General features: G+C 43.7%; 1 protein-coding gene across 1 annotated transcript in view; it reads left to right on the top strand.

Annotated features, from left to right (window-relative positions):
• ABLIM2 (actin binding LIM protein family member 2) overlaps positions 1 to 24,217 on the top strand; it is a 431,671-nt gene that overhangs the window by 193,278 nt on the left and 214,176 nt on the right. The window contains exon 6 of the mRNA XM_029591702.1: positions 1,095 to 1,188. Coding sequence (XP_029447562.1) covers positions 1,095 to 1,188 — 94 coding nt within the window. The remainder of the gene's footprint in view (positions 1 to 1,094; positions 1,189 to 24,217) is intronic.

The raw sequence follows: 24,217 nt of genomic DNA, 5'->3' as shown, positions 1-24,217 counted from the left end.
TGTACACACTTATCTCCTGCTACGTGCGCAAATCAAAAGTTCAGAAAAAGGGGTAAGGTGTTGGTATGGTCTAGGCAGAGCACGGGAAGGCCATGAGATGTGCGCGTCAATACTTACGCACACAGGCCTGCATCGGGGTCCCCTGCCACATAACTTTACTGCTGCTATGGATGGCGTGTAAGTACAAAAACTAAAGAATCTAGGCTAGTCAGCGGAGTTTTAAGGGTTGGGGCTAACAGGGAAAGGGAGGCTAATAAATTATGGGGCTTTAAAGTCCTATCCCTAAACTGGGCGAACTGAAAACGAACTGGGAAAACTAGGTATGGCATCGGCGTGCGTCCCTTATAAATTCCCCTCGCACAGTAGATGCAGCATTTGCACACACATTCATGCCTCCGTTTAAAATTGTGCACACATGCACACGCGTTCAGACTATTTTATAACATACGCACATATATGCGCGTATGTTATAACATGGTTGCGTCTCTGGACGTGAGCTGACAAATAAGCATACATGTGCGCCTGCGTAGCAGTTTCAAAGTTACCATCAATGAGTGGAGACTGTCAGAGCCTCAAAGTTTCGTTCTGTAATTGACCCAGCCATCTGAAACCGAGGCAGATTCTCTCTCCATATGCTATATTTTATTATACATCCTTTACCGCATATGAAAATGTGTTGTCGATAGTGAAGAAGAATGGGATATCCAGGACAGAAATGCTAAGAGGAAGAAGCATCCATTCCTTCAACTCTCAGCTAGATCTGTGAAATTGTTTATCCTCCCATAAATTAAAATTATATGCATGTTTTTGGAAAATTTCTTTGCCTACTGCAGATTTACTGGAAGCAAACCAAGTCTATGCACCTCAAGTTTGCACTCATATAGAAGCAGGTTTGTGAAACGAGTAAAAGATGATCAGTACTGACAAGGACAGAGTAAATTAGGCATGTTGTTTGATCTCCCATGGATATTAAATTAAATTAGCAGTGTTGTTGACAGCAGAGAAATGATATGTATAGAGATCAATAAGCGAGAACTTGTGTTTGAAGGAAAAAAGTATAAAACTCTTGCTACATCAACCTATTTTTTCCCTAGGGATGGAGTCCCTTACTGTGAAAAGGACTATCATGCTAAGTTTGGCATAAGATGTGACCACTGCGAGAAATATATCACTGGCAAAGTATTAGAGGTAAGAGAAGTTTAACAAAATAAATCTAGATTCACCCTTTTAAGACTCTTATACTCTCAAAATATTGAGAAGTAAAACTATAGGCATACATGGCATTCAGATTGTACAGTGTCACTCTAGTTCATTAAATTTAAGTTGTGTTTCTGAACAAATTTTAAGAAAAACAGAATGCTCTTAGGAAAAGACACAGGCATCCATGTTGCGACCACTACCATTTTACAGTAATTGACTTTTTGAAAGGTTCATGTCCCTGAGAAGCTCTTTCCTGTGATAAAAAATACACATGTATATTGTATAATATATGACTATTCTGCCAAAGTCTGTCATTTGATACTTAGATAATATGGGGTGTTCGGGACTATTTGAGCTTAACCTTTATCTTGTTCAGTAATGAGGAAAGAGAGACATCAGCAGATATGGACAGCTCCTACACTGGCCAAGAAAGCGAGATTGGTGCCATCTGGCATGAAAGGAGACAGCAAACTGTTGGCAACAGCTTAGGTGCTGCAGCTTTATGAGAGGAGAAAGGTTGTGGGCTGCTGCCCAAGGAGAGGGAAGGCAAGGGAGCTGTGAACTGAGATTACACAGAAGCTTGTAGACACCTTTCTCTTGTGGCTTTGGTGCCAGCAGTCTCTCTGTCTTCTAAAGACTGCCAAGGCTGGGGCCTGTGCTATGATGGATGAGAGAGGCTACGTACAGGAGTGGGAGAGAGAGGGAGGAAGACTGAGAAATAGCGTAGATGGAAAGATACAAATTTTGATCATATTAATAATAAATTAAGGTACTTTATTCAGGAAAGACTAGGATGAATGCATTGTGTAGAAAAATATTTGTAATTCTTCAAGTATGTATAAATTATGAATAAATGAGAATCAATTAAAAGCTTAAGTCTGATTTTGTTTACATAAGGGTCATAATCTCTTCTGATCCATCCATCTCTAGCAGTAAAATAACCATATAGCAAATTTATCTCCAAACAGACTATTGCTCCCTTGAATGGATTCACTCAGAATCTGAAACTCAATGGGAAATGATTCAGTTACAGAGTTTATTAAATGTACTAAGAACACAATATTAAGATGCAGGCAGCAGTCCAACATCTTGCACTGAGTGCCACATGTATGATTTTCTACCAGTTGGTGAGAGGTTGTATGTATGTACCCGGTACAAAGAGCTCCTGGCTCCAATCTCTGGAGGCCAGAGTAGCAGACCTTGGGTTGCTGAGGCAGACAGAGAGGTACATAGAGGAGACCTTCAGAGACATAGTAGCCAAGTCCCAACTCCAGTCTAACATCTCTAGTACTCTAGTACTCTAGTGCAGTTAGTGTAGCTGGGTTCAAAAAAGGTTTGGATAAGTTCTTGGAGGAGAAGTCCATTAACGGCTATTAATCAAGTTTACTTAGGGAATGCTATTAATTGCATCAATAGCATGGGATCTTCTTAGTGTTTGGGTAATTGCCAGGTTCTTGTGGCCTGGTTTGGCCTCTGTTGGAAACAGGATGCTGGGCTTGATGGACCCTTGGTCTGACCCAGCATGGCAATTTCTTATGTTCTTATGTACTGCCTTGGAGGAGCAAGGTCAACTGGACGGAGAGCATCAACTTGGTATAGCTGGAAGTGATCCTGTAGCTAAGACCTGCTTGTTACGCTCGGGCTGTGTTCTGGTGTTGTGAACACCACCCAGAAGGGTGGCCCCAGGTGGAGAGAGATAGGGATGGCTGGGAGCAGTGTCAAAATCCAGGCTGGGTCAAGGCAGGCAACAGTGTCAGAGTCAAGGCTGGGTCAGGGCAGGCGGCAAGCAACAGTGTCAGGGTCCAGGCTGGGTCAAGGCAGGCGGCAGACAACAGTGTCAGGGTCCAGGCTGGGTCAGGGCAGGCGGCAAGCAACAGTGTCAGGGTCCAGGCTGGGTCAAGGCAGGTGGCAGACAACAGTGTCAGAGTCCAGGCTGGGTCAGGGCACCTAGTAGTAAGACAGAGAGCCAGAAGGCCACACACACACACGCACGGCAAGGCAGAGAGCCCGAAGGCCACACACACACAGCAGACAGCGGGCCAGGAGGCCCCACACGCACACAGTAGGACAGTGGACCCGAAGGCCTCACTCACACGGCAGAGCAGAGGGCCCGGAGGCCTAACTCACACGTCTGGGCAGAGGGCCCGAGGACCGCACACGCAGTAAGCAAGGCAAGGCAGGGCAGAAGGCTCGAAGACCACACACAGCGTAATGCAAGGCAAAGCAGAGTAGAAGGCCCGAAGGCCACACACAGTGCAAGGCAAGGCAAAGCAGGGTAGAAGGCCTGAAGGCCACACACAGCGCAAGGCAAAGCAAGGTCCAAGACCACACGCACAGCAAGCAAGGAAGGCTAGAGCAGGGAGCCCAGGCGAGCTCGATGCCGAAGCACCAAGGGAACTGTCAGGCAGGGTTATAAAGGGAAGACCAGAACATAGAGTGAACAAGGGAGATGGACTGGGCCTGTCAGGAGAGGCAGCTCTAGAGGGACTCCTTGTGGTGAGGCGGTTGCACAGCAGCCATAGCCGTAACACTGCTCTCCATGTGATACAATAACCTCTTGCACCAAGGATGGATCTCCAAGGGCTTCTGCCTAGGAGGGAAGAGTTAGGTCAGCCATCATAGTTGATGATTTAATCATTATGAATGTAGATAGCTAGGTGGCTGGTGGACGTGAGGATTGCTTGGTAAATTGCCTGCCTGGTGTGAAGGTGGTGGATCTCGCGCGTCACCTAAATAGGATTTTAGATAGTGCTGGGGAGGAGCCTGCTGTCATTTTACTTGTTGTCACCAACAACTTAGGATAGTGTGGGAGGGAGGTTCTGGAAGTCAAATTTAGGATTTGAGGTAGAAAGTTGTAATCCAGAGCCTCTAGGGTTGCTTTCTCTGAAATGCTCCCTGTTCCATGTGCAGGACCTCAGAATCAGGCAGAGTTCCAGAATCTCAATGCATGAATGAGATAGTCTTGCAGGAAAGAGAGCTTTAGTTTTGTTAGGAACCGGGCAAAAGTTTGGGGAAAGGGAGCATACTCTGAAAAGATGAGTACCACCTTAACTGGAGTGGAACCAGGCTGCTGGCACTAAACTTTAAAAAGGAGATAGAGCAGCTAGAACATGTGGAAAAGCCGACAGTTGCTCAGCAATGCATGGTTTAGAGGGAGTTATCTTCAAAGGATACTAAAATAATAGCGGAATTAGGGCATGCTGATAGAGACGACAGCCCATTTGCCTATAAGTAATAAACAGATTGAGTTAAAAGATTCCAAAATATCCCTGTCTACTGCTAAGAAAGTTGTACATACCAGAAATCTAAGAAGTGAGATGGGAAAGTTAGAAATGTGACCTTGGGCATGTCATTTTACCCTCTATTTCCTCAGGTACAAACCAACCCCTAGATTTATCAAAATGCTATATCTATAGCAGAAATAGTGCCTATATCTATAGCAGTAATTACTCTAACCACAGGGGTGTGGTTAGGGTATTTACCCTGCTCCCACACTGCATAGGTAATTTCCGCAAGGCGCAATAAAATTATTGGACCTGCGCTATTTTGTGCTTCATGCGCTGATTAATCCACCACGGGTGGGGGTGGGGGGTGCATTACGGTGAAAAGGATTTTATGGCACATGCCAGAGAGAGAGAAAGAAAACAATATGTCACTTTCCTATTAATACCACTATAAGAGGGGGCACTTTTAACTTGGTGTGGGTTTGGGGAGTGGGGTAGGTTTGGGGGGGGGCAGTTTTACACACAGTAGGAAGTGCGAATAGCATAGTTGCATCACTGAAGATTTTCTGCTGTTTGAATCAATGAAAGGTACACGAGGAGAAAGTACTTTTTCACTCAGCACATATTCAAGCTGTGGAATTGTTGCCAGAGGATTTAGTCAAATTGACTGGCATAGTGGAGTTTAAAAGAGGTTTGGACAAGTTTCTGGAGGAAAAGTCCATAAAACATTATTAGCTAAGTAGATTTAAGAGAGCTATTGCTATCTCTGGGAGTAAAAAGAAATAGATCTTTTGGGGATCTGCTGGATACTTGGACCCAGACTGGCTGCTGTTGGAGACGAGACACTGAGTTTGATGGACCCTTGGTCTGACCCAGCATGGCATTTCTTAAGTTCTTTTGAAAATTGTTCAATATAAGGTTCATAGATGTGAATTTGTTAAGAAAATGATGTGATCAAATGAATTCAAGTTTTAATTAGTTTGTATAGTGTCATGTAGTCTGGCAATAATAAGACAGATTTATAAAGATAATTGCATGTGCTGGGACAAACTTAAAAAGTGTATTGTTGGTGGACCAGTGTCTACTATTTTCTGTTTCTTTATTTTAATAATCAAAATTATTTTTTTTTAGAAAATTAGTCAATTGCTAAAAGGAGAAGGTAAAACCTTCTTTAGATAAATGAAGGCAAGCTGAAAAACCAAAGTGAGAATAGGTACAATGAAAGGGAGGGAATGGGATTTGTGAATAAAGGAAGATTGGCAAAAAGCAAAAATCTTTTACTGTTTGAGTGTTAGCAGTTAGTGCTATTTTCGTATGGGAGGTTTACTATATTGTAACTGTAATTTATTTTACTCGTGGCTTTCTGAGGGCCAAGCCCACACTCACTATGCATTAAAATAGGCCTAATGCCATATGAGTTTCAAGTGTTGTTTTAAATTTTTTGCAGGGTTTTCTGGTTGGCAATACAGCAATGCTTGCAAAATAGTATACATGTTGTGATATTTTTACTTCAGTAGATTGCACTTTGTCCTTTTTTCATGTTAAATTTTATTACAAATGCAAACTTTTTAATTGTTTGTGTATGTACAGTGGGCCTGGGGGGTTGCAAGGCTGTAAGCTTTGCCTAGGCTGCCTAAAATTCTGGCACCAGTCCTGGCTGCCCTAGCTCCAGGGGTGGATTGTGGGAAAATAGTGGCCCTGGGGATTTTTCTCCATACTGGCCCATGGGTACCCAATTACATGTACAATATAATTTACATATATAATTTACATATATATGTACACACCCCTATATTTTGGTATGGTCCTCCCATATCAACACAGTACTATTTGCCAACACTCAAAGAATAACAACCCCACCTATGAAAAAGAATACCTCAAATATTACACCAGAATCTAAAATATCAATACACACCTCCTATCAGGAAAACAGAACAGGCCAAGCTACTGCAGATCCCTACAGAAACACCACATGCTAAAAGAATGCTTCATCTCAGTCTTTGCATGCAGAACACAAACTCTCACCAAATACAGAATACAAAATGAAGGAGCACAAATGACAAAAACTGAAATGGAAACTCCAAGAAGCCAGACTCCATGTATTAACAATAGAAAAATAGAACCACCATTCCTCATAAAACAAATAAAATCAAGAAACATAAAGCATCAGTTATAATAGTAAAACCATAATAAAAGAATATTTTAAAACTACTGATAAATAGAATTTCTATTAATTAAAATCATATACATTTCTTTACAATGTCCCAAACACTAATAAAATATTTCAAAATAGCACATATATCAAATAACATTCAATAATTAAAACTAATAAGGATTTTAAAAAGCCCCTGCTGTCCCCTTCTGTGGGAGCTCTTGATTTCCAGTCACCCTGATATTGTCGAGGATTAGGAGGTTATCCTCTCTCCCTCACAAATACTCACATGTCCATTCTCTCTCACACATACACTGTCACATACATACAAATTCATGCTCTTATACCCACCATAACTTCTCGCTCTCACTGACACACTCTCAGGCTCTAAGACACTCCCCCTCCACACCCCCCCCCCCCCACACACACACACACAAACTCTTACTCCCTTGGATTTTCTCATACACACTCATGCTCTTACACTCACATACACACACACACACTGACCCCCAGGCAGGCTCCCATTCATTTTCACACCACTCCCTCCCCATCCCCCAGGCACGCACACATTCATTCTCACACACAGACCCCCAAGCAGGCACCTATGCATTCACAAATATACATCCCCAGGCAGAGTCCCATTCATACACATTCACACACTAAAGGCAGACCCCCCTCTCTTTCTTTTGCCAACAACCTCGGAACCTCTCTCATTCCTCTGCTGCCACTGTCACTGCTGCCGCATGGCTATTGGGGAGGTGCCGATTGCTGCTACTGACACTGAAGCCCATTCTGCTGCCTCCTCTGTGCAGGCCCCATGGGCTTCCACTTTCTCCATGCTGATCTCGTACATTGTGAGATCCGCATAGAGAAAGTGCTATTCTTGCACATTCCCAAAGATTACATGTGCCAATCACTAAAAAGTAATTTATTTTTTTTTACCTTTGCTGGCTGATCTTAGTTTTCTAATCGGTTGGTCACAGGTTTTTTTTTTCCCACGTTCCCTTTCTTATTTTTTTGCCAATTCCTTTTATATTGTCTTTTTTTCTATTTCTTTTCTCTCCATCTTCTTCCCTCAAACACACACTCAGGTTCTCATTCTCACATGCTTTCTCTCTCTCTCTCTCTCTCACACACACACACACACACACACACACACACACACACACAGCCTCTCACTGTCACATGCTGTGTCTCATACAATCATTCATACACACAGGCTCTCACTGTCACATGCTCTCTCTCATACAATCATTCATACACACAGTCTCTCACTGGCACATGGTGTCTGACTCACACACACAGGCTCTCTCTCACTCCCACATGCTGTCTTGCTCAAGCACAGGCTCTCACTGTCACATGCTCTCTCTCATACAATCATTCATACACACAGGCTCTCACTCTCACATGCTGTCTCTCTCACACACACACACACACACAGGCTTTCACATGCTGTCTCTGCAAACATTCAGATCCTCACTCCCACACACAATTTCTCAACATCTCATACACGCACGTACACACACACACACACACTCTACAGACCCTCAGCCTCTCTCTCACCTCTGTGCCTCCTCTTCGCGGGTCGCTGCAGGATGGGCTCTGCAGCGGCCCTGATCTTCTCGGGCCACAGCGGCCCTGCTACCGGGCCTCTTCCTCTTCTCCGGCCACTGAGATGATTCGCGGCGGCCCGCAAGTGCTGCTCCTCTTCTACAAGCGCTGATGCTCCTCCTCCTTCCTGCCCACACGGCTCTGGCAACGTTTACTTCTGGGGCCGCACAGGCAGGAAGGAGGAGGAGCATTGGCGCGTTTAAATGCGATCTTTTTCTTCGGGCCGTGGTGACGTGAGCTTCACCACGGCCCTGCCCATCTGTCTGTCACTGCTCAGCAGCCGCATGAGCCTCCTTGCACCCGGGGGCATTGGCTCCTCTCGGTATACCACTGCTTGCGGCGCCCCCTAATACTTTGGTTGGAAACTTTATAATACAAAAAAAAAAAAAAATCACGTGACAGGAGTGACCGGCCCACCGGGGGAAGCCCGATCCCCCGATAGGTCAATCCGCCCCTGCCTAGCTCCACATTGTGGGAGAGCAGAATTTGATTTGGAGCTATTTTGTCATGGCCCAGGTTCTCCTCAGTCTTGGCTGCAGCAGTGATGCTTATAGTGTTGGCTTAATTTTCTTTTTCTTAAGTGCTAGAGAAAGCAGGCAGAATGGATCACTTCTAGACTTCATTTCCCCAGGTAGGCAGAGCAAAGCCTAGGGAACCATATAAGCAGCGGACTGTGACACGCAATCAATGAGAATGTGCTGGAGTGGGGAAGGCTCTGAGAAGTGGAGCAAACTACTGTCCGAAAGGGAGAGGATGAGCAATGTTAGTGAGACTTCTGTCTGACGTGGCTAGGCTGAGTTTTGAGGGGCAGCTGGCTGTGGAAATGGTGAGTCTTCTGGAGAGCGAGTGTGCCAAGAAGGGGTGAGAATGGGAAAGGGAGAAGGCTGCTGCAGGTTGAGGAAAGGCTGGCAACAAGCATCAACTTTTACATAATGATGCAGCAATGCTGCGGCAGGGGTTCGGTCACTGAGCACTAGAGAAGCAGCACCACAGCAAATGCATGTGTCTGAGTCACTGGCTGGCAGTGTGGTTGTCTCATTACTTGGCAACTGGTTCAAGAACTGATTGATTGGCAAAAGACTTTAATACCAGACCAGGAATCCAGTAGAGATGTGCATTCGTTTTTGCTGAATTGGAAAATTGCAACGAAATTGTCCAATTCGGCATGTTTCAGGGAGCCCGAAAAAAATCAGGATTTTCCTGTTTTTTCGCAAAAATTCGTTTTTCTGATTAGTGCGCACTAACGGGAGTCAGTGCACGCTAACTCCCCGTTAGTGCGCGCTAAGTCCTGTTAGTGCGCACTAACAAAAACTAACAAAAACTAACAAAATCTAACGGTTTTTGTTAGCGCACACTAACGGGGAGTTAGCGCGCACTAACTGGGAGTTAGCGCACACTAACTAAAAATCGATTTTTCGCGAAAAAAAAGACCCGAACCGAAAAAAAACGACATTTTCCATGGCGGCCGAAAAACGAAGAACGACACGAACACAAAAAACTATGCACATCTCTAGAATCCAGGATATATAAGAGATGTAAAGTTACAACGTTAAATAAACAAGATGTAAAGTTACAATGTTACAAAGTTACAATAAGATATAAAGCTACAATGTTAAATAAAGTTAATTAATAAGATGTAAAGTTACAATGTTAAATAAACAAGATGTAAAGTTACAATGTTACAAAGTTACAATAAGATATAAAGCTACAATGTTAAATAAAGTTAATTAATAAGATGTAAAGTTACAATGTTACAAAGTTACAATAAGATGTAAAGTTACAATGTTAAATAAAAGTTAATTACAATGTTAAATAAGACTATATTGATGTTATAATGTAAAACAGGAAGTCCCTACTTTTTGAACACAGTTACAATGTAAACTGATGTGATATTCCAAATTGAACACCGGTATATAAAAACTAATAAATAAATAAATGTATCCAAACGTGGGGTCCCAATTGATTAGATGGATGGAAGGGGGCCTACAGCTCAGTTTTCTCATCCCTGGTCTAGAATGTGCTCTACTTAAGCCTGGATTTATCAAAATGTGGTAAATATTGCATGTGATGGGAAAATGAGTGTGTTTTATGGTAATAGGGAGTTTATTGCAATTTGTGCTAATACCTATGTAAAGAGCCAAGTTATTGCAACTTAATGTGGCATTTCTTTCATACAACCACTGGGAGGGAGGGAGAGAGAGAGAGAGAGAGAACCTAGCTATAATGCTATTACCCTAGATAAGTATTTATATCTCAGTGGGAGGCCCACCTAATAACTCGTGGTGAGGTTTAGGTATTAGTGTAGGGGGTTAGGGGTCACTTTGACATTCAATGTGAGATGTACAAACAGAACAGTGCTCTCTTGTGAACATTTGATGACCCTCAGAGTGAGGAAACTCACCCAAAGATGAGATTTGTGCAATGTTCTCTCAACCTTATTAAGCTAGGTTGAGAGAACATTGCACAAATCTCATCTTTGGGTGAGTTTCCTCACTCTCAGGGTCATCAAATGTTCACAAGAGAGCACTGTTCTGTTCGTATTTTTCACATTGAATGTCAAAGTGGCCCCTAACTCCCTACACTAATACCTAAACCTCACCTCGCTCTCTCTCTCTCCCTCCCCTGGGAGCATCAAACTGGCATCTGTGAAAAATATCACAACAGGTGACAAGCTTAACACTCCCAAAAAAGTTGTGTAACTCCTCCTCTTTTTCAGATTTGCATCACACCATACAATATGGTGCTATCGCATGCGATAAGCCCTTAACGCATGCAAAAATGCCTTAGCGCATTTTGATAAATGAGAGGGTTAATTTGTTAGGAAAAATATGAAATTTTATTTGGAGATTTTTTTGCCTCACATCTGCCAGCCTCCAATTGTTCCTTTCAACTATTAGCTTGGTGTGCTTTTGGGAGTGTTAAAGCACGGGTTATCTGTGACTCACTCATGCACAGTGCATGAGTGAGTCACAGATAACCCGTGTTTTGAAAAAAAATGCTCTGGACTGATATTTGCCTGCAATCCGCCCCTGAAAATTGGTCTTGTGGAAGAAGAGCCCGCAGAATTGTCGGTGGCTCCCATTCCGCCAGCAGTGAAGATTGGAAAAGGCTACTAGGAGCTGAAGATTGAATGAGAGCACAGGGCCGGTGGTGGCTCAAGATCAGAAGAGGCTGCTGGTGGCTGAAGATTGAATGAGGCCCATGGGGATAGCTGGGAACTCTGGATTTGGCCCGGAGATTCCATAATTTTGCAAACAAATTGCTGGGTCTTTGGGCCAACATCCAAAAACTCCAGGTGCACCTTCCTTTAGCAGGAGCCACATGGATATGAAGTAGGAAGCGCGTCAACCCCACGCGAGCAGGAAGTAGGAAGCGCATCAACCACATGTGGGCAGGAGGTAGGAATCACATTGGCCCCGTACTGAGGTTGGTCATAAGAACATTAGAACATAAGAATCCCTTACAAAAAAAACAATCCCTTACAAAAAAAACACATATAGTCAATGACTGTCTCCTGGACTCACAACCGGACATATGTGCTATCACAGAAACCTGGTTGAAACACACAGACATAGCACTAATCAATCAACTACCCCTTCATCTCTACGATATTTTCTCAATTCCCAGACCTAAAAAAAAAGGGGGGACGGGGGACTTTGCTTAGCAGCTAAAAAAGAGCTAAGACTAACTTTACAGATCACTAAACATATTTCCAGACTTGAATTCGCTCTATTCAACTCTAAAAAGCTCCAAATCTGTTTGCTTTATGCTCCACTCGGCCTCCTAGATTCAGATCCTTCTCCGCTCATTGAGCTCATTGCCAAACATATCAAAAATGACACCCCAACCATCATGGGAGACTGCAACCTCCACATCGACGTAAACCCCCACTCCTCCAACTGCGAAGCCTTGCTATCCTCCTTCAAGGCCATGGGATTCACACAAATCATTAACAATCCCACGCACAAAGCTGGGCATACCTTGGACCTCATATTCATAAATTCAGGCCTCACCCTAACTTCACCGCCTCATTGCTCCCCTATCCCATGATCAGACCATCTAATGATCTCCACTGACCTCTGTATCAAGGACAATCTAGTTACACCAGTCTCCAAAACTACAATCCAATACAGGAACTCCTGCTCCATGGACGACCTCACCTCCCATCTATCAACGGAACTTGCTAACCTTGATCTTTCTGACGCAGAGACAGCCATCACTTCATGGCACAATATCACAAACAAGGTGGCAGAAAAAATATGCCCTGTAAAAACAAAAGAACTAGACCCTTCCATTAAAAACAAAAAACCTTGGTTCACTCTAGAACTAAAAAACATGAAACTAGAACTGAGACGCAAAGAACACGCTTGGCGAAAGAGACCCTCCAATGCTACTTTAACTGAGTATAAAATCTTCATGCACAGTTACAGAAACATCATCCTTCGCACAAAAATGCCCGCAAAATTCACAACTTCTCATTTGATGCCAAAGCTTTGTTCTCTTATGTATCAAATCTCACTACACCCACTTCTTCAGTCATCCCCAACGATCAAGCCCAATCCAGGTGCTCAGAACTTGTGCAATTTTTCGAAGAAAAAAGCCACAATCTAACAGCTCCACTGGCAGCCTCAAATATAGAACCTTCGTCACACTACACTCCCTCCGGTAGCCAGAAAGTAATCCTAGAATCTTTCAAACCCACCACCACACTCAAAATTGAATCTATTCTTAAAAAGATGAAACCCTCCACACATCCGATGGACTCCATTCCATCTAAACTACTGCTTACCATCCCAAACACCATCGCTAAACCACTAGCAGAGATCATCAATTGCTCGCTAGCTCAAGGATTAGTACCGGACTCGCTGAAACTAGCCACCCTCAAACCTCTACTCAAGAAACCCAACCTGAAGCCAGTGGACCCGGCCAATTTTCACCCCATCGCTAACCTACCATTTGTTGCCAAACTCATGAAGAAGATAGTTAACAAACAACTATCGAAATACCTAGAGGAACATAAGATTCTAACACCTGCCCAATTCGGATTCCGCAAATCTCTCAATACGGAATCCCTTCTAATCTCACTGACAGACAGAGTCCTCACAGGCCTTGAGAAAAAGACCCCCTACCTCCTGGCACTTCTTGATATATCTGCAGCATTTGACATGGTGAAGCACTCCATCCTCATCAAGCGGCTCTCAGACATAGGTATTTCAGGAACAGCGCTTGACTGGTTCAAGTCATTCCTTGACAATAGGAGCTTCAAGGTTAGAATAAGCAACAAAGATTCTCACCCAGTCCAGTCCACACTCGGAGTACATCAAGGTTCTTCCCTCTCACCCATCTTATTTAACATCTATCTACTCCCCCTATGTCAACTTCTCACAAGTCTAAAGGTTACGCACTTCATCTACGCCGATGACGTCCAGATTCAATCTCCAACACCCTCAACTTCTGGAATAACTGTCTACATTCCATAAACACCCTTCTCACCAGCCTTAACTTAGTACTCAATACTCCTAAAACCAAACTTATGTTCATCACTCAGGATGACAATGCGCAGGCAATCAACAACCTCATCACTCCCCAAATGACCTCCTCCACACACGTAAGAAACCTCGGCGTAATTATTGACAACAGGCTGAACCTAAAAAAATTTGTCAATAATACAACAAAAGAATGTTTTTATAAACTTCACATGCTAAAAAAGCTGAAACCTCTCCTTCATTTTCAGGACTTTCAAAAGGTTCTCCAAGCAATATTATTCTCAAAAATAGATTTTATTTATTTATTTAGTGTTTTTCTATACCGGCATTCATGAAAGGTTTCACATCATGCCGGTTTACAATTAATAAAGGGGGTGTATGAAGAATAAACAACAAAACAGGTGCGTAACGAAGAACATTTCAGTTTCAATAAATATTGCAGTTACAATAAAACAGGGAAATACACAACTGGGAGCAGTGAAAAGTCGATAGGAAATTAACCGAAGGAAAAAATTTACAAATTTATGGTATTTACTAAGTAATTGAATATAACCATGATGATGTTTATCATGTTAAGGTAAGGTCGGAAAGTCAGTTAATGGTGAGTTAAAGGTTCAGTTGGGGTCTGGGAAGGCTTTCTGCAGCTCCCTGCTAATCGGCCTTCCAGCTATCACCACTAAACCACTACAAATGTTACAGAACTCCGCGGCCAGGATCCTAACCAATTCCAGTAGAGGAGAACACATCTCGCCTATCCTTAAGGACCTACATTGGCTCCCCATTAAATCCAGAATTTTGTATAAAGTCCTAACCGTAACCCACAAGACCATTCACTCCCAAACTTCGCTAGAACTAAACTGCCCTCTTCGTCATCACACATCATCTAGACCGATCAGAACCAATTATTTAGGCACACTCTATGCACCTCCAGCCAAGTCATTGCTCAAGAAATGCGCATTCTCGACCGCTGGTCCCACACATTGGAACGCCCTCCCCACGGACCTTCAACTAGAACCTTGCAAGCAAACGTTTAAGAGAAAGCTTAAGACTTGGCTTTTCACTAAAGCCTTCACTTAAATGCTTCAATAATCCCTTCACCTCAGCTTAGACTGGCCGTTCTTTTTCCTCATTCTTCACCTTATCCTGAGCTAGTCTTCTCCCAGACCATGATCCTGGGGTAGAAAAATCTCTGAGGCAAATGCCTTTTTGTTCAACTGTTCTTCGGTTATATGCTTATGTGCTCACATTGTTCATACAACTGTGTTTATTACATTTGATGTAATGCTAAGTTCTTAGTTTATCGATAATTCTTACTAAGTACACCCTGTTATATGTATCACACATATTTAATACGTTTGATGTATTTCTTAGTTTTTGGTTTAGCGATATCTATAATTCTTATTACGTACGCCTTGTTATATGTATCACACATGTTCGATGTATTTTCTAACTTTTGTTCTATGTAAACCAACGCGATATGTACTATTACATGAACATCGGTATATAAAAGCCTTTAAATAAATAAATAAATAAATAAATAAATAAATAAATTGCCATGCTGGGTCAGACCAATTGATTAGATGGATGGAAGGGGGTCTACAGCTCAGTTTTCTCAAACTCAGCATCCTGTTTCCAACAGTGGCCAAACCAGGCCACAAGAACCATGGTCAGCATCTCTGAGACCATGAGGTGGGCCATGGTTCAACCAATTAGCCCTCTATTGTGTCCAAAGAAACAACCCTGTAGCAGGGCTGCCATGGATCCCATCCCTTGGTAGCCCAGAAGAGGAGGCCCAGCAGCAGGGCTGCCAGGGACCAGGCCTAGAGGCGAGGGGGAGGCTGGGGCCAGATTGGTATGTGTGCAAAAGAGAATGCTTGTGTGTGAGAGGCTCATGTATGGGATGTTTGGAAAAGGGAGAGAGGGGGGCAGAGGGGCAGAATGGGGGCGGGTGGGGGGGCCGTCATCTCATCCCTCGCCTCAGGCAGCAGATTGCCTTGAGCCACCCCTGGCTCTATCCACTGCCTTTGCAGAATTTCTTTCTGGGGAAGAAGTTTCTTAAATGCTCAATTTAAATCACCCACACCTCTGCAGGAAAATAAAATGAGCCTCGTCAGGTGGCGAGAGAAATCTAAAAGAAATATATTAGACCAGATACATAATGGAGTAGTTTGCATAATGAAGGCTTGAGGGATAAGAAAGCCAGCACTTTCCTGCATTTTCTAACGAAGCTTTGCAGTTGAGTCAAGACTAAATCTTCCAACTGCTAATGGTGTAGCGAATGGTATGTCCTGAGCTGCCCATTACCCTGCCGTTTCACAGGCAACAGCACCATGTGATGTGTAAAATGCATTCTAAAGACTTAAGAACTGAACCACACAATGAAAGAAAAGCAGCATCCATCGTGTATCGGGAAGGCTTTTTTTCTGTAGGACAGAGGATGCCAAAGGGTGGATAGAGAGAGAGCTGGGGAAGAGCCATAGTGCCCTAATTAATCGTCAGGCACGAAACACTGCCAAAGCCCGTTTCTTGTTAGCGCACAAGACAGAGATATTAAAAGTCTGGAACATGTTTTGATTCCTCTCTGGCATATAGAAGCACTGTAAGGTAAGAAACATTAATCACCACTAAGCAATAAGCAATCAGGGAGAGAGCCAAGCAGTATGCTTATAATCTTTTTTATATTAAGGGCAATATTGGTTGTTTTTTTTTATGTTGTTTGCAAAAATTCTTTTATTGTTTGTATAATCTGTAGTGCACTTGCTATGCAATCTGACTGCAGCAGCAGTCATTTAGGAGTTTGTCGATTTGTTTTATAACAGTATGGAAAGACTGATTTTATGTACAGCGACTTGTCGCATTGTAGTGTAGGCTGTTGTTAATCAAAACGTCCTGCGGATAGAAATACATGCACGCAATCAGAATGCTTTTGATCTGATGGTTTGTTTGGATGTAATTTTGCTCGTTGGCTGTACATAGCAATGATGTTCTTTTTGAATGTTTATAGCTTGCCACGATTATTCCTGATGGGGAATCTTGTTAGTTTTCTGACTGATGGAAGGTCATTCATTGTGATAAACTGAAGACACGGTATTGTAATACTGTTGGTAGCTTTCTGCCAAACATCTTCCTGTCAAAAATCCAATTTTTTTCAGGAAGAATGATTAGAAGTAACTTGAATCACCCTTGCTTCAGCTGGTACATGGCATGCTATCACTGGAATCCTCTGAAAATCATATTGGAATAATGTATTATACTTTGAATTCACTCTCGATCCTTCCTCTCCCTCCACCCGAGCCCCTGCCAAAAACAAAATGCTGCATGTTGAATAACCATAGCTAGAGTTGCAGTTTGGTATGGTCCCCCACCCCAAAAAAATAGTAAATCTGTTCAGCTTGTTGCAGTCACTATAGGCAAAGCAAGCAGGAGAGTAAAACAATAGCTGAAGAACAGCAGTATGGGTGGGAGCAAGAACAGCAAGCAAAATATTGCATTTATCCAGTCGCCAATTAGAGTAATGGTGACTGAAACGGAGATTATGGAGGAGGTTCACAGGATGGAATCAGCAACAATGTCCACCCTACTGGGCCACAGAGATCAAGGAGAGGAGCAGCAGTTATTGTGGTCCCAGTTCAAACGGGATAGCTCACTCCAACTAGACAGCAAGAAAGATTGGCAGTGGCAGAGCAGCAAGTGTAGGGGGAGGGGGGCGCAATGAGAGGTGGAGGGGAAGAGGAAAGAAATAGCAAGACGGGAAGAGAGGCAAGGCAAGGGGAGGATCTGACACAGAGGGAGGGTGGGGAGGGAAGGAAGCAGAACAGGGAGTAAAAGGAGGAAGGAAATAGATTAAGTCAGGAGACAGGAGAGGGAAAGTAGTGACATTGGGGGTGGGAGGCAAGAAGTGAGAGATGAACAAACCTGGGAATTTATAAGTTCTGCTCACCCAGAGAATTTTCTACATTATCTGGGGGGGTAGTTGGAGCCACAGCAATCAATTTTCTTTTTTTTTTTTTTTAATTATTATTCAGATTTAAACATACTCAAATGCACACACATATGAAAACTGAACAGAGAGTATGCAATCAATATAACAACCAATTAAGCAAAACAAAAAATTATATATTTTTTAAAATGCATATCACGTAATCTCAGTGAGTTCACTACCTATGGGAAGGGTGAAAACCAAATCAAAAAAACCATGAGACTACAGGTCTGAAAACTAATAAGAACATGCTGGGCTGCATCACACTGAGATGCCGAGCAGTCAGGACTAGCCAGAGAACAGGCTCCAGGCTGGACTCTGGCAAAACTCTTTATTAGCTTCTTCATTGGTGAGCAATAATAAACAAAGCAACTTTGGAGATGTGGGGGAGGGGATGGATCTCATTCCTAAGGTTGCTGTCTTTGCAGGACCAGAAATCCTCCCTAGATCAGAGTTTATAGAGGGGGTTGCTTTGCTCATACCACAAATCTATCAAAAATAATATAAGCATATCTTGTATAGCAAACTTTATTTTAACAAAATTAAGAAATTACATGTCCAATATCATAGTAAAACATTTAGCTACCCTTACTTAACAAGATATACACATAATCGTTCATACCACAAAACATTCATCACCCCACACGTACACACCAATCTCCAACAATCATACACTTTTTCACAAAATATAATTATGTCCCAATTATGTTTCGCCTTACAAAGCTTCTTCAGGGAACATAAGAACATAAGAAATTGCCATGCTGGGTCAGACCAAGGGTCCATCAAGCCCAGCATCCTGTTTCCAACAGAGGCCAAACCAGGCCACAAGAACCTGGCAATTACCCAAACAAGGGGAACTTGATTGATAATTCTCAGGTAATATCCAAAAACTTTATTTCTCATTAAGATTTAAAAAAAATGAGATTCACTTTTTAATATCACTTTCTTGTCAAAAAAATGGTGGAGCCTGTCAATACTTGGTCTCTACATCAAATCTATCTCAGAAATTTCATCTAAAACCTTCAGATTGGCACAATAGAATGAACATCAGATGGAATATGCATTGCAAGAATCTCAAAGCACAAAGTAGTTTTTTCCTTTCATATATAAAAGACACTCGAAACAAGATCTTTTCATATAGATTCAGGGAGATCACATCTCTTAGTAATTCAACACATATCGCTGTAAGCCCAAAAACTCATGAACATTCAATTCTACAAAAATGGGTAGTTAATTTCTATTATGATATTGGATATGTAATTTATTAATTTTGTTAAAATAAAGTTTGTTAGTCAAGATATGATTATATCATTTTTTTAAAAATTAATTTATAGGTGCTACAACAATTTGTAAAGCCAACTGTTTATTTAAGCATACCACAAGTCTGGCATGCTGCAAGAGAGGGGAATGAGAGGAAGAGAAAAGAGAAGGCATGGAGGAAAGGGGTGAAAAAGGGGAAGGAAGTAGAGAGGGAGCAAGAGTGCATGGGGGTATGAGAGAGAGTGCACCACACGAGCACACACAGAAACACCCCGTCCCACCATCCATCCACCCTCTACCCTCCCTGACCCTACTTCCCTTGTCAGGCAGATATTGGGAAAAGGTTGCTAGAGTGGGGCAGAGTAGCCAACTTTGGAGAAATCTAGAAATATTGGGACAGATTTTTAATCTTACGTGCGCGGGGTAAGATTTACCCCGCGCACGTAAGATTAAAAATCTGTCCCAATGTGCGGCGCATGCAAGGTGCACAAGTGTGCAACCCCTTACGCGTGCCGACCCCAGATTTTATAACATGCGCGCGCTGCTGCGCGCATGTTATAAAATCTGGGCCGGCACGCGCAAGGGGGTGCACACTTGTGCACCTTGCATGCGCCGAGCCATAGGGGAGGCCCGATGGCTTTCCCGTTCCCTCCGAGGCCGGAAATCAGAGCGGCCTCGAAGGGAACTTTCCTTTCGCTCCCCCCCACCTTCCCCTCCTTTCCCCTGTCTAACCCACCCCCCTGCCCTATCTAAATCCCCCCTACCTTTATTGCAGGAGTTACGCCTCTGGCAGGCGTAACTTGCGTGCACCGGCCAGGTGCCAGCGCGTCAACCCCCGGCACAGCCGCTGTGCCAGAGGACTCGGGACCGCCCCTGGCTTAGTGGCTGGAGGGATGTCTCCTTTGAGACTAGTCCTCGGCACCACTCTTTGGTTGACAAGGATCAAAACACTAATGATAGCCATTCCTGCTCTCAAGTGTGTAGACTCTGCAGCTTGCTCCAACCCACACTGCCCCTTTTGGAGAGGACATACACACATCAGTTTACTCACATAGCAGGTGGGCAATTTTATAAAAAGCCCATTTCCACACTGTTTTACCTGCAGAAATGCCTTTGAAATTACCCCCAAAAAGAGTTAGCAGGATAAGCAACAGTAGGAGCTACAGAATAAGGATGGGGGAGGGATTGTTATTTTTTAAAGAAAAGGAGAATCAAGTGATGTTGAATATTTCAGTGAATTTTACCAGAAAGAGTTTAAAGATAGGACATTTACAGGCCAATACAGTACAGTGCGCTCCGACGGAGCACACTGTTAACCTGCTCTTGGACGCGCGTTTTCCCTTACCCCTTATTCAGTAAGGGGTGGAAAACGCACGTCCAACCCGCAGCACCTAATAGCGCCCTCAACATGCAAATGCATGTTGAGGGCCCTATTAGGTATTCATGCGCGATTCAGAAAGTAAAATGTGCAGCCAAGCCGCACATTTTACTTTAAGAAATTAGCGCCTACCCAAAGGTAGGCGCTAGTTTCTGCCGGCACCGTGAAAGTGCACAGAAAAGCAGTAAAAACTGATTTTCTGTGCACCCTCCGACTTAATATCATGGCGATATTAAGTCGGAGGTCCCAAAGGGTAAAAAAAGTAAAAAAAAAAAATTTTAAATGGGCCAGCAGCTGTCAGGCCGAAAACCGGACGCTCAATTTTGCCGGCGTTCGGTTTCCGAGCCCGTGGCTGTCAGCGGGCTCGAGAACCGACGCCGGCAAAATTGAGTGTTGGCTGTCAAACCCGCTGACAGCCGCCGCTCCGGGCTAAAAGGAGGCGCTAGGGACGCGCTAGTGTCCCTAGCGCCTCCTTTTGCCTGTTTCTACCTCACCACCTAATTTAAATACTGAATCGCGCGCACCAGCGAGTGGCCAGTGCGTGAGCCGGGAGAGTGGGCGTTCATTGAGTGAGATGCTCAGCAGCCTTTCAGGCATTCCTAAAGTTATCCACATAATTTATCCAGGTAATGCTGAGTATGTGTTAACCAGCTAATGGCCCGATACAGTAAACCATGCACTCTCCTGTGCGCATGATTCAGTAACAATTTATTTAAATTAGGGCCCGCGGTAAAAAGAGGCGCTAGGGACACTAGCGCATCCCTAGCGCCTCTTTTTTGATGGAAGCGGCGGCTGTCAGCGAGTTTGACAGCCGACGCTCAATTTTGCCGGCGTCGGTTCTCAAACCCATTGCGGGTTCGGAAACCGGATGCCAGTAAAATTGAGCGTCCGGTTTTCAACCTGCGGGCCCATTTAAAATTTTTTTTTATTATTATTTTTAACTTTTTTTAACTTTTGGGGCCTCTGACTTAATATCGCCATGATATTAAGTCGAAGGGTGCACAGAAAAGCAGTTTTTATTGCTTTTCTGTGCACTTCCCGGAGCCGGCAGAAATTAACGCCTACCTTTGGGTAGGCGCTAATTTCTTAAAGTAAAATGTGCGGCTTGGCTGCACATTTTACTTACTGTATCGCGCGGGAATGACTAATAGGGCCATCAACATGCATTTGCATGTTGCGGGCGCTATTAGTCTCGGGGGGGGGGGGGGGGGGTTGGACGCGCGTTCTCGATGCGCTATTACCCCTTACTGAATAAGGGGTAAAGCTAGCGAGACGAAAACGCACGTCCAAATTCCGGTTAACACCGGAGCGCACTGTACTGTATCGGCCTGCATGTTATCCTAGTAACTTTGCTAAGTCCACAAGTCATCTGATAATTCAGAAGCAGTCTCTGCAGCACGAAATTGAAACACCTATGATTATACAGCTAAGTCGCAAATTTAGCCAGACAAATGCTTCATTCTCATTGGGTGTTCTTGCCTTATGGTAGGGTGCACACTAGTGTAGGCAGGGCTGTTAATACAATGCATTGCAACATAACCACTGATCCAAGAGTCGAGGTACAGAGCTACGCCTTCTCAGTAATCATGTCAGTATTGGAGCATCAGGTGCTTTTTTTTTTTTTTCTGCAGCTTTGAATGCAAATAGGCTCAGAGAGAGGCCTATGTGCTAATGAGTGTCAGTTTTAACATCTGTGTTAAATGGTCCAGCAGATTGTTCAGAGGATTATGTGAGGTCATGCAGTGACATTTTGTTTTTGCTGCCTAGCTGCTAGGAGGGAATCTGCTGGTGAAGACTTCCAGGCACCTAGAGAGATGAATCTGCTAGTGTAGGGGGTGGTAAGAGCACAATCACTACCCACCAACAGGCCGATGCAATACCGTGCACTGGCTGCAGCACAGGGCTCAACCCGCAATTGGACGAGCGTTTTGGACGTGCATCCATAACCCCTGATGGCGCATCCAAAAGGTGCATCCAATTGTGCACGTGGGTAGTAGCACTCATCACATGCAGATGCATGTTGATGCGGCTATTATGTATTCCCCTCAGTGCAAAAAATATATGCGCCTGACACGCACATTTTTACTTGCCAAAATTTAACGCCTGCCTCAAGCAAGCGTTAATTTTGGAGGAGCCCAAAAAGTGTACAGAAAAGCAGAAAATACTGTTTTTCTGTACTTCCTCCGACTTAATATCGTGATTTCCCTAACCTTTGGCTGTGCACCTCTTCCGGGCGCCCGCTGCCGAGTAGGCGCTAGGGGCAGGCAATTTTCCCTAGTGCCCCCTTTTTACCACAGTAGCCCAATTGCATTTTGCATTGGGCGCCCCGGAGAGGGGGATCAGTGCGCAATAAGGGAGCGGGCGCTCAATTATGAGCACCCGTTTAACGCGCGCCAATATTGCATCGGCCTGCAAGACATTATTGTAGGTCAAAGATGGGGGATGGGGATAAAGGGAACCAGGACCCAGAAGCCCAGTCTGTTACTGGGATGGAGTAGGGGAGTAAGGGAGCAGAGAGCCCTTAAGCTGGTGATGCCCTCTCCACTGCAGCTCAGCTGTGGGCCGGTTAATGTGGGCTGCAGGGAACGCCACGGAATGTAGCAGCATTCCCCGCTCCCCTTTATTTTCATACTGTTGCATTATTCTGCATCTCATTTTTTTCCTTTCATCCTACATTAAAGTCAGCAGGTAAATAGGTGTCACCTGCCACCACTTACAAGTTTTGGTTGACTATGTTGCCAAACAGTTTGGAAATATCTGTATTATCTTATATGTATTTCCATTGTTATCTAAAGTGTAGTAGAAAATAGAGATGTGAATCGTGTGATCGATCGTCTTAACGATCGATTTCGGCTGGGAGGGGGAGGGAATCGGATCGTCGCAGTTTGGGTTTTTTAAATATTGTGTAAATCGTGTAAATCGAAAACCGGCACACTAAAACATCCCTAAAACCCACCCCGACCCTTTAAAATAAATCCCCCACCCTCCCGAACTCCCCAAAATGCCTTAAAATACCTGGGGTCCAGAGGAAGGGTCCCGGTGTGATCTTTTACTCTCGGGCCTCCGGTACGTTGTAGAAATGGCGCCGGCGCTACCTTTGACCTGTCATATGACAAGGCAAAGGTAGCGCCGGCGCCATTTCTACAATGCACCGGAGGCCCGAGAGTAAAAGATCACACCGGGACCCTTCCTCTGGACCCCAGGTAATTTAAGGCATTTTGGGGGGGTTTGGGAGGGTGGGGGATTTATTTTAAAGGGTCAGGGTGGGTTTTAGGGTTATTTTAGTGTGCCGGTTTTCCCGCCCTCCCCCTTCCCCTCCCCCTTCCCCCGATTTATGATTTTTTGACGATAAATCGGGGGAATTGTTATTGTATCGCGGCTCTAAAGATTTTTGACGATTTAAAACATATCGGACGATATTTTAAATCGTCAAAAAACGATTCACATCCCTAGTAGAAAATAAAACCTTCAGAGTAAAATATCTCTGAAAACAATCTTCTTAATGTTCATTAATATTTTTAGTGTAGTGTGATGCAGAAATGTTGCAATAGCAGGAATAGTCTATTTACAAAGAAACTTCACTCTGTATGCTTTTTAAAAACAAAATCCTCTTATCAAACCTTGGTTATGAACAACTGAAAATATTTCCGTTCAAACTCTAGCATAGCACAGGTTGTTGTAATCAGATACTTGTTTAAAAAAAAAAAAATCCTTCATTAAATTAACAAATTGGTGGTGCCCAGATTTTTATTTTTTATGAATGATAGAGGGTAAATCTTCTAGGGACGGCGTCGTGAGTCCCTCAGTCACATGCCTCTTAACCTCGCCTACCTTACTGCTTCTGCAGATTAGAGAAGCCTTGAGAAGAGGCAGCAGCAGTAGATGCAGGGAACACTGTGCCCAAACAGGCTGCGATGCTACCCTGGA

The sequence above is a fragment of the Rhinatrema bivittatum genome, chromosome 1 (assembly GCF_901001135.1).
Source record: "Rhinatrema bivittatum chromosome 1, aRhiBiv1.1, whole genome shotgun sequence".
Taxonomy (NCBI): domain Eukaryota; kingdom Metazoa; phylum Chordata; class Amphibia; order Gymnophiona; family Rhinatrematidae; genus Rhinatrema; species Rhinatrema bivittatum.
Note: the sequence above shows the minus strand (reverse complement) of the source record. Positions and strands in the feature narration are given on the sequence as shown.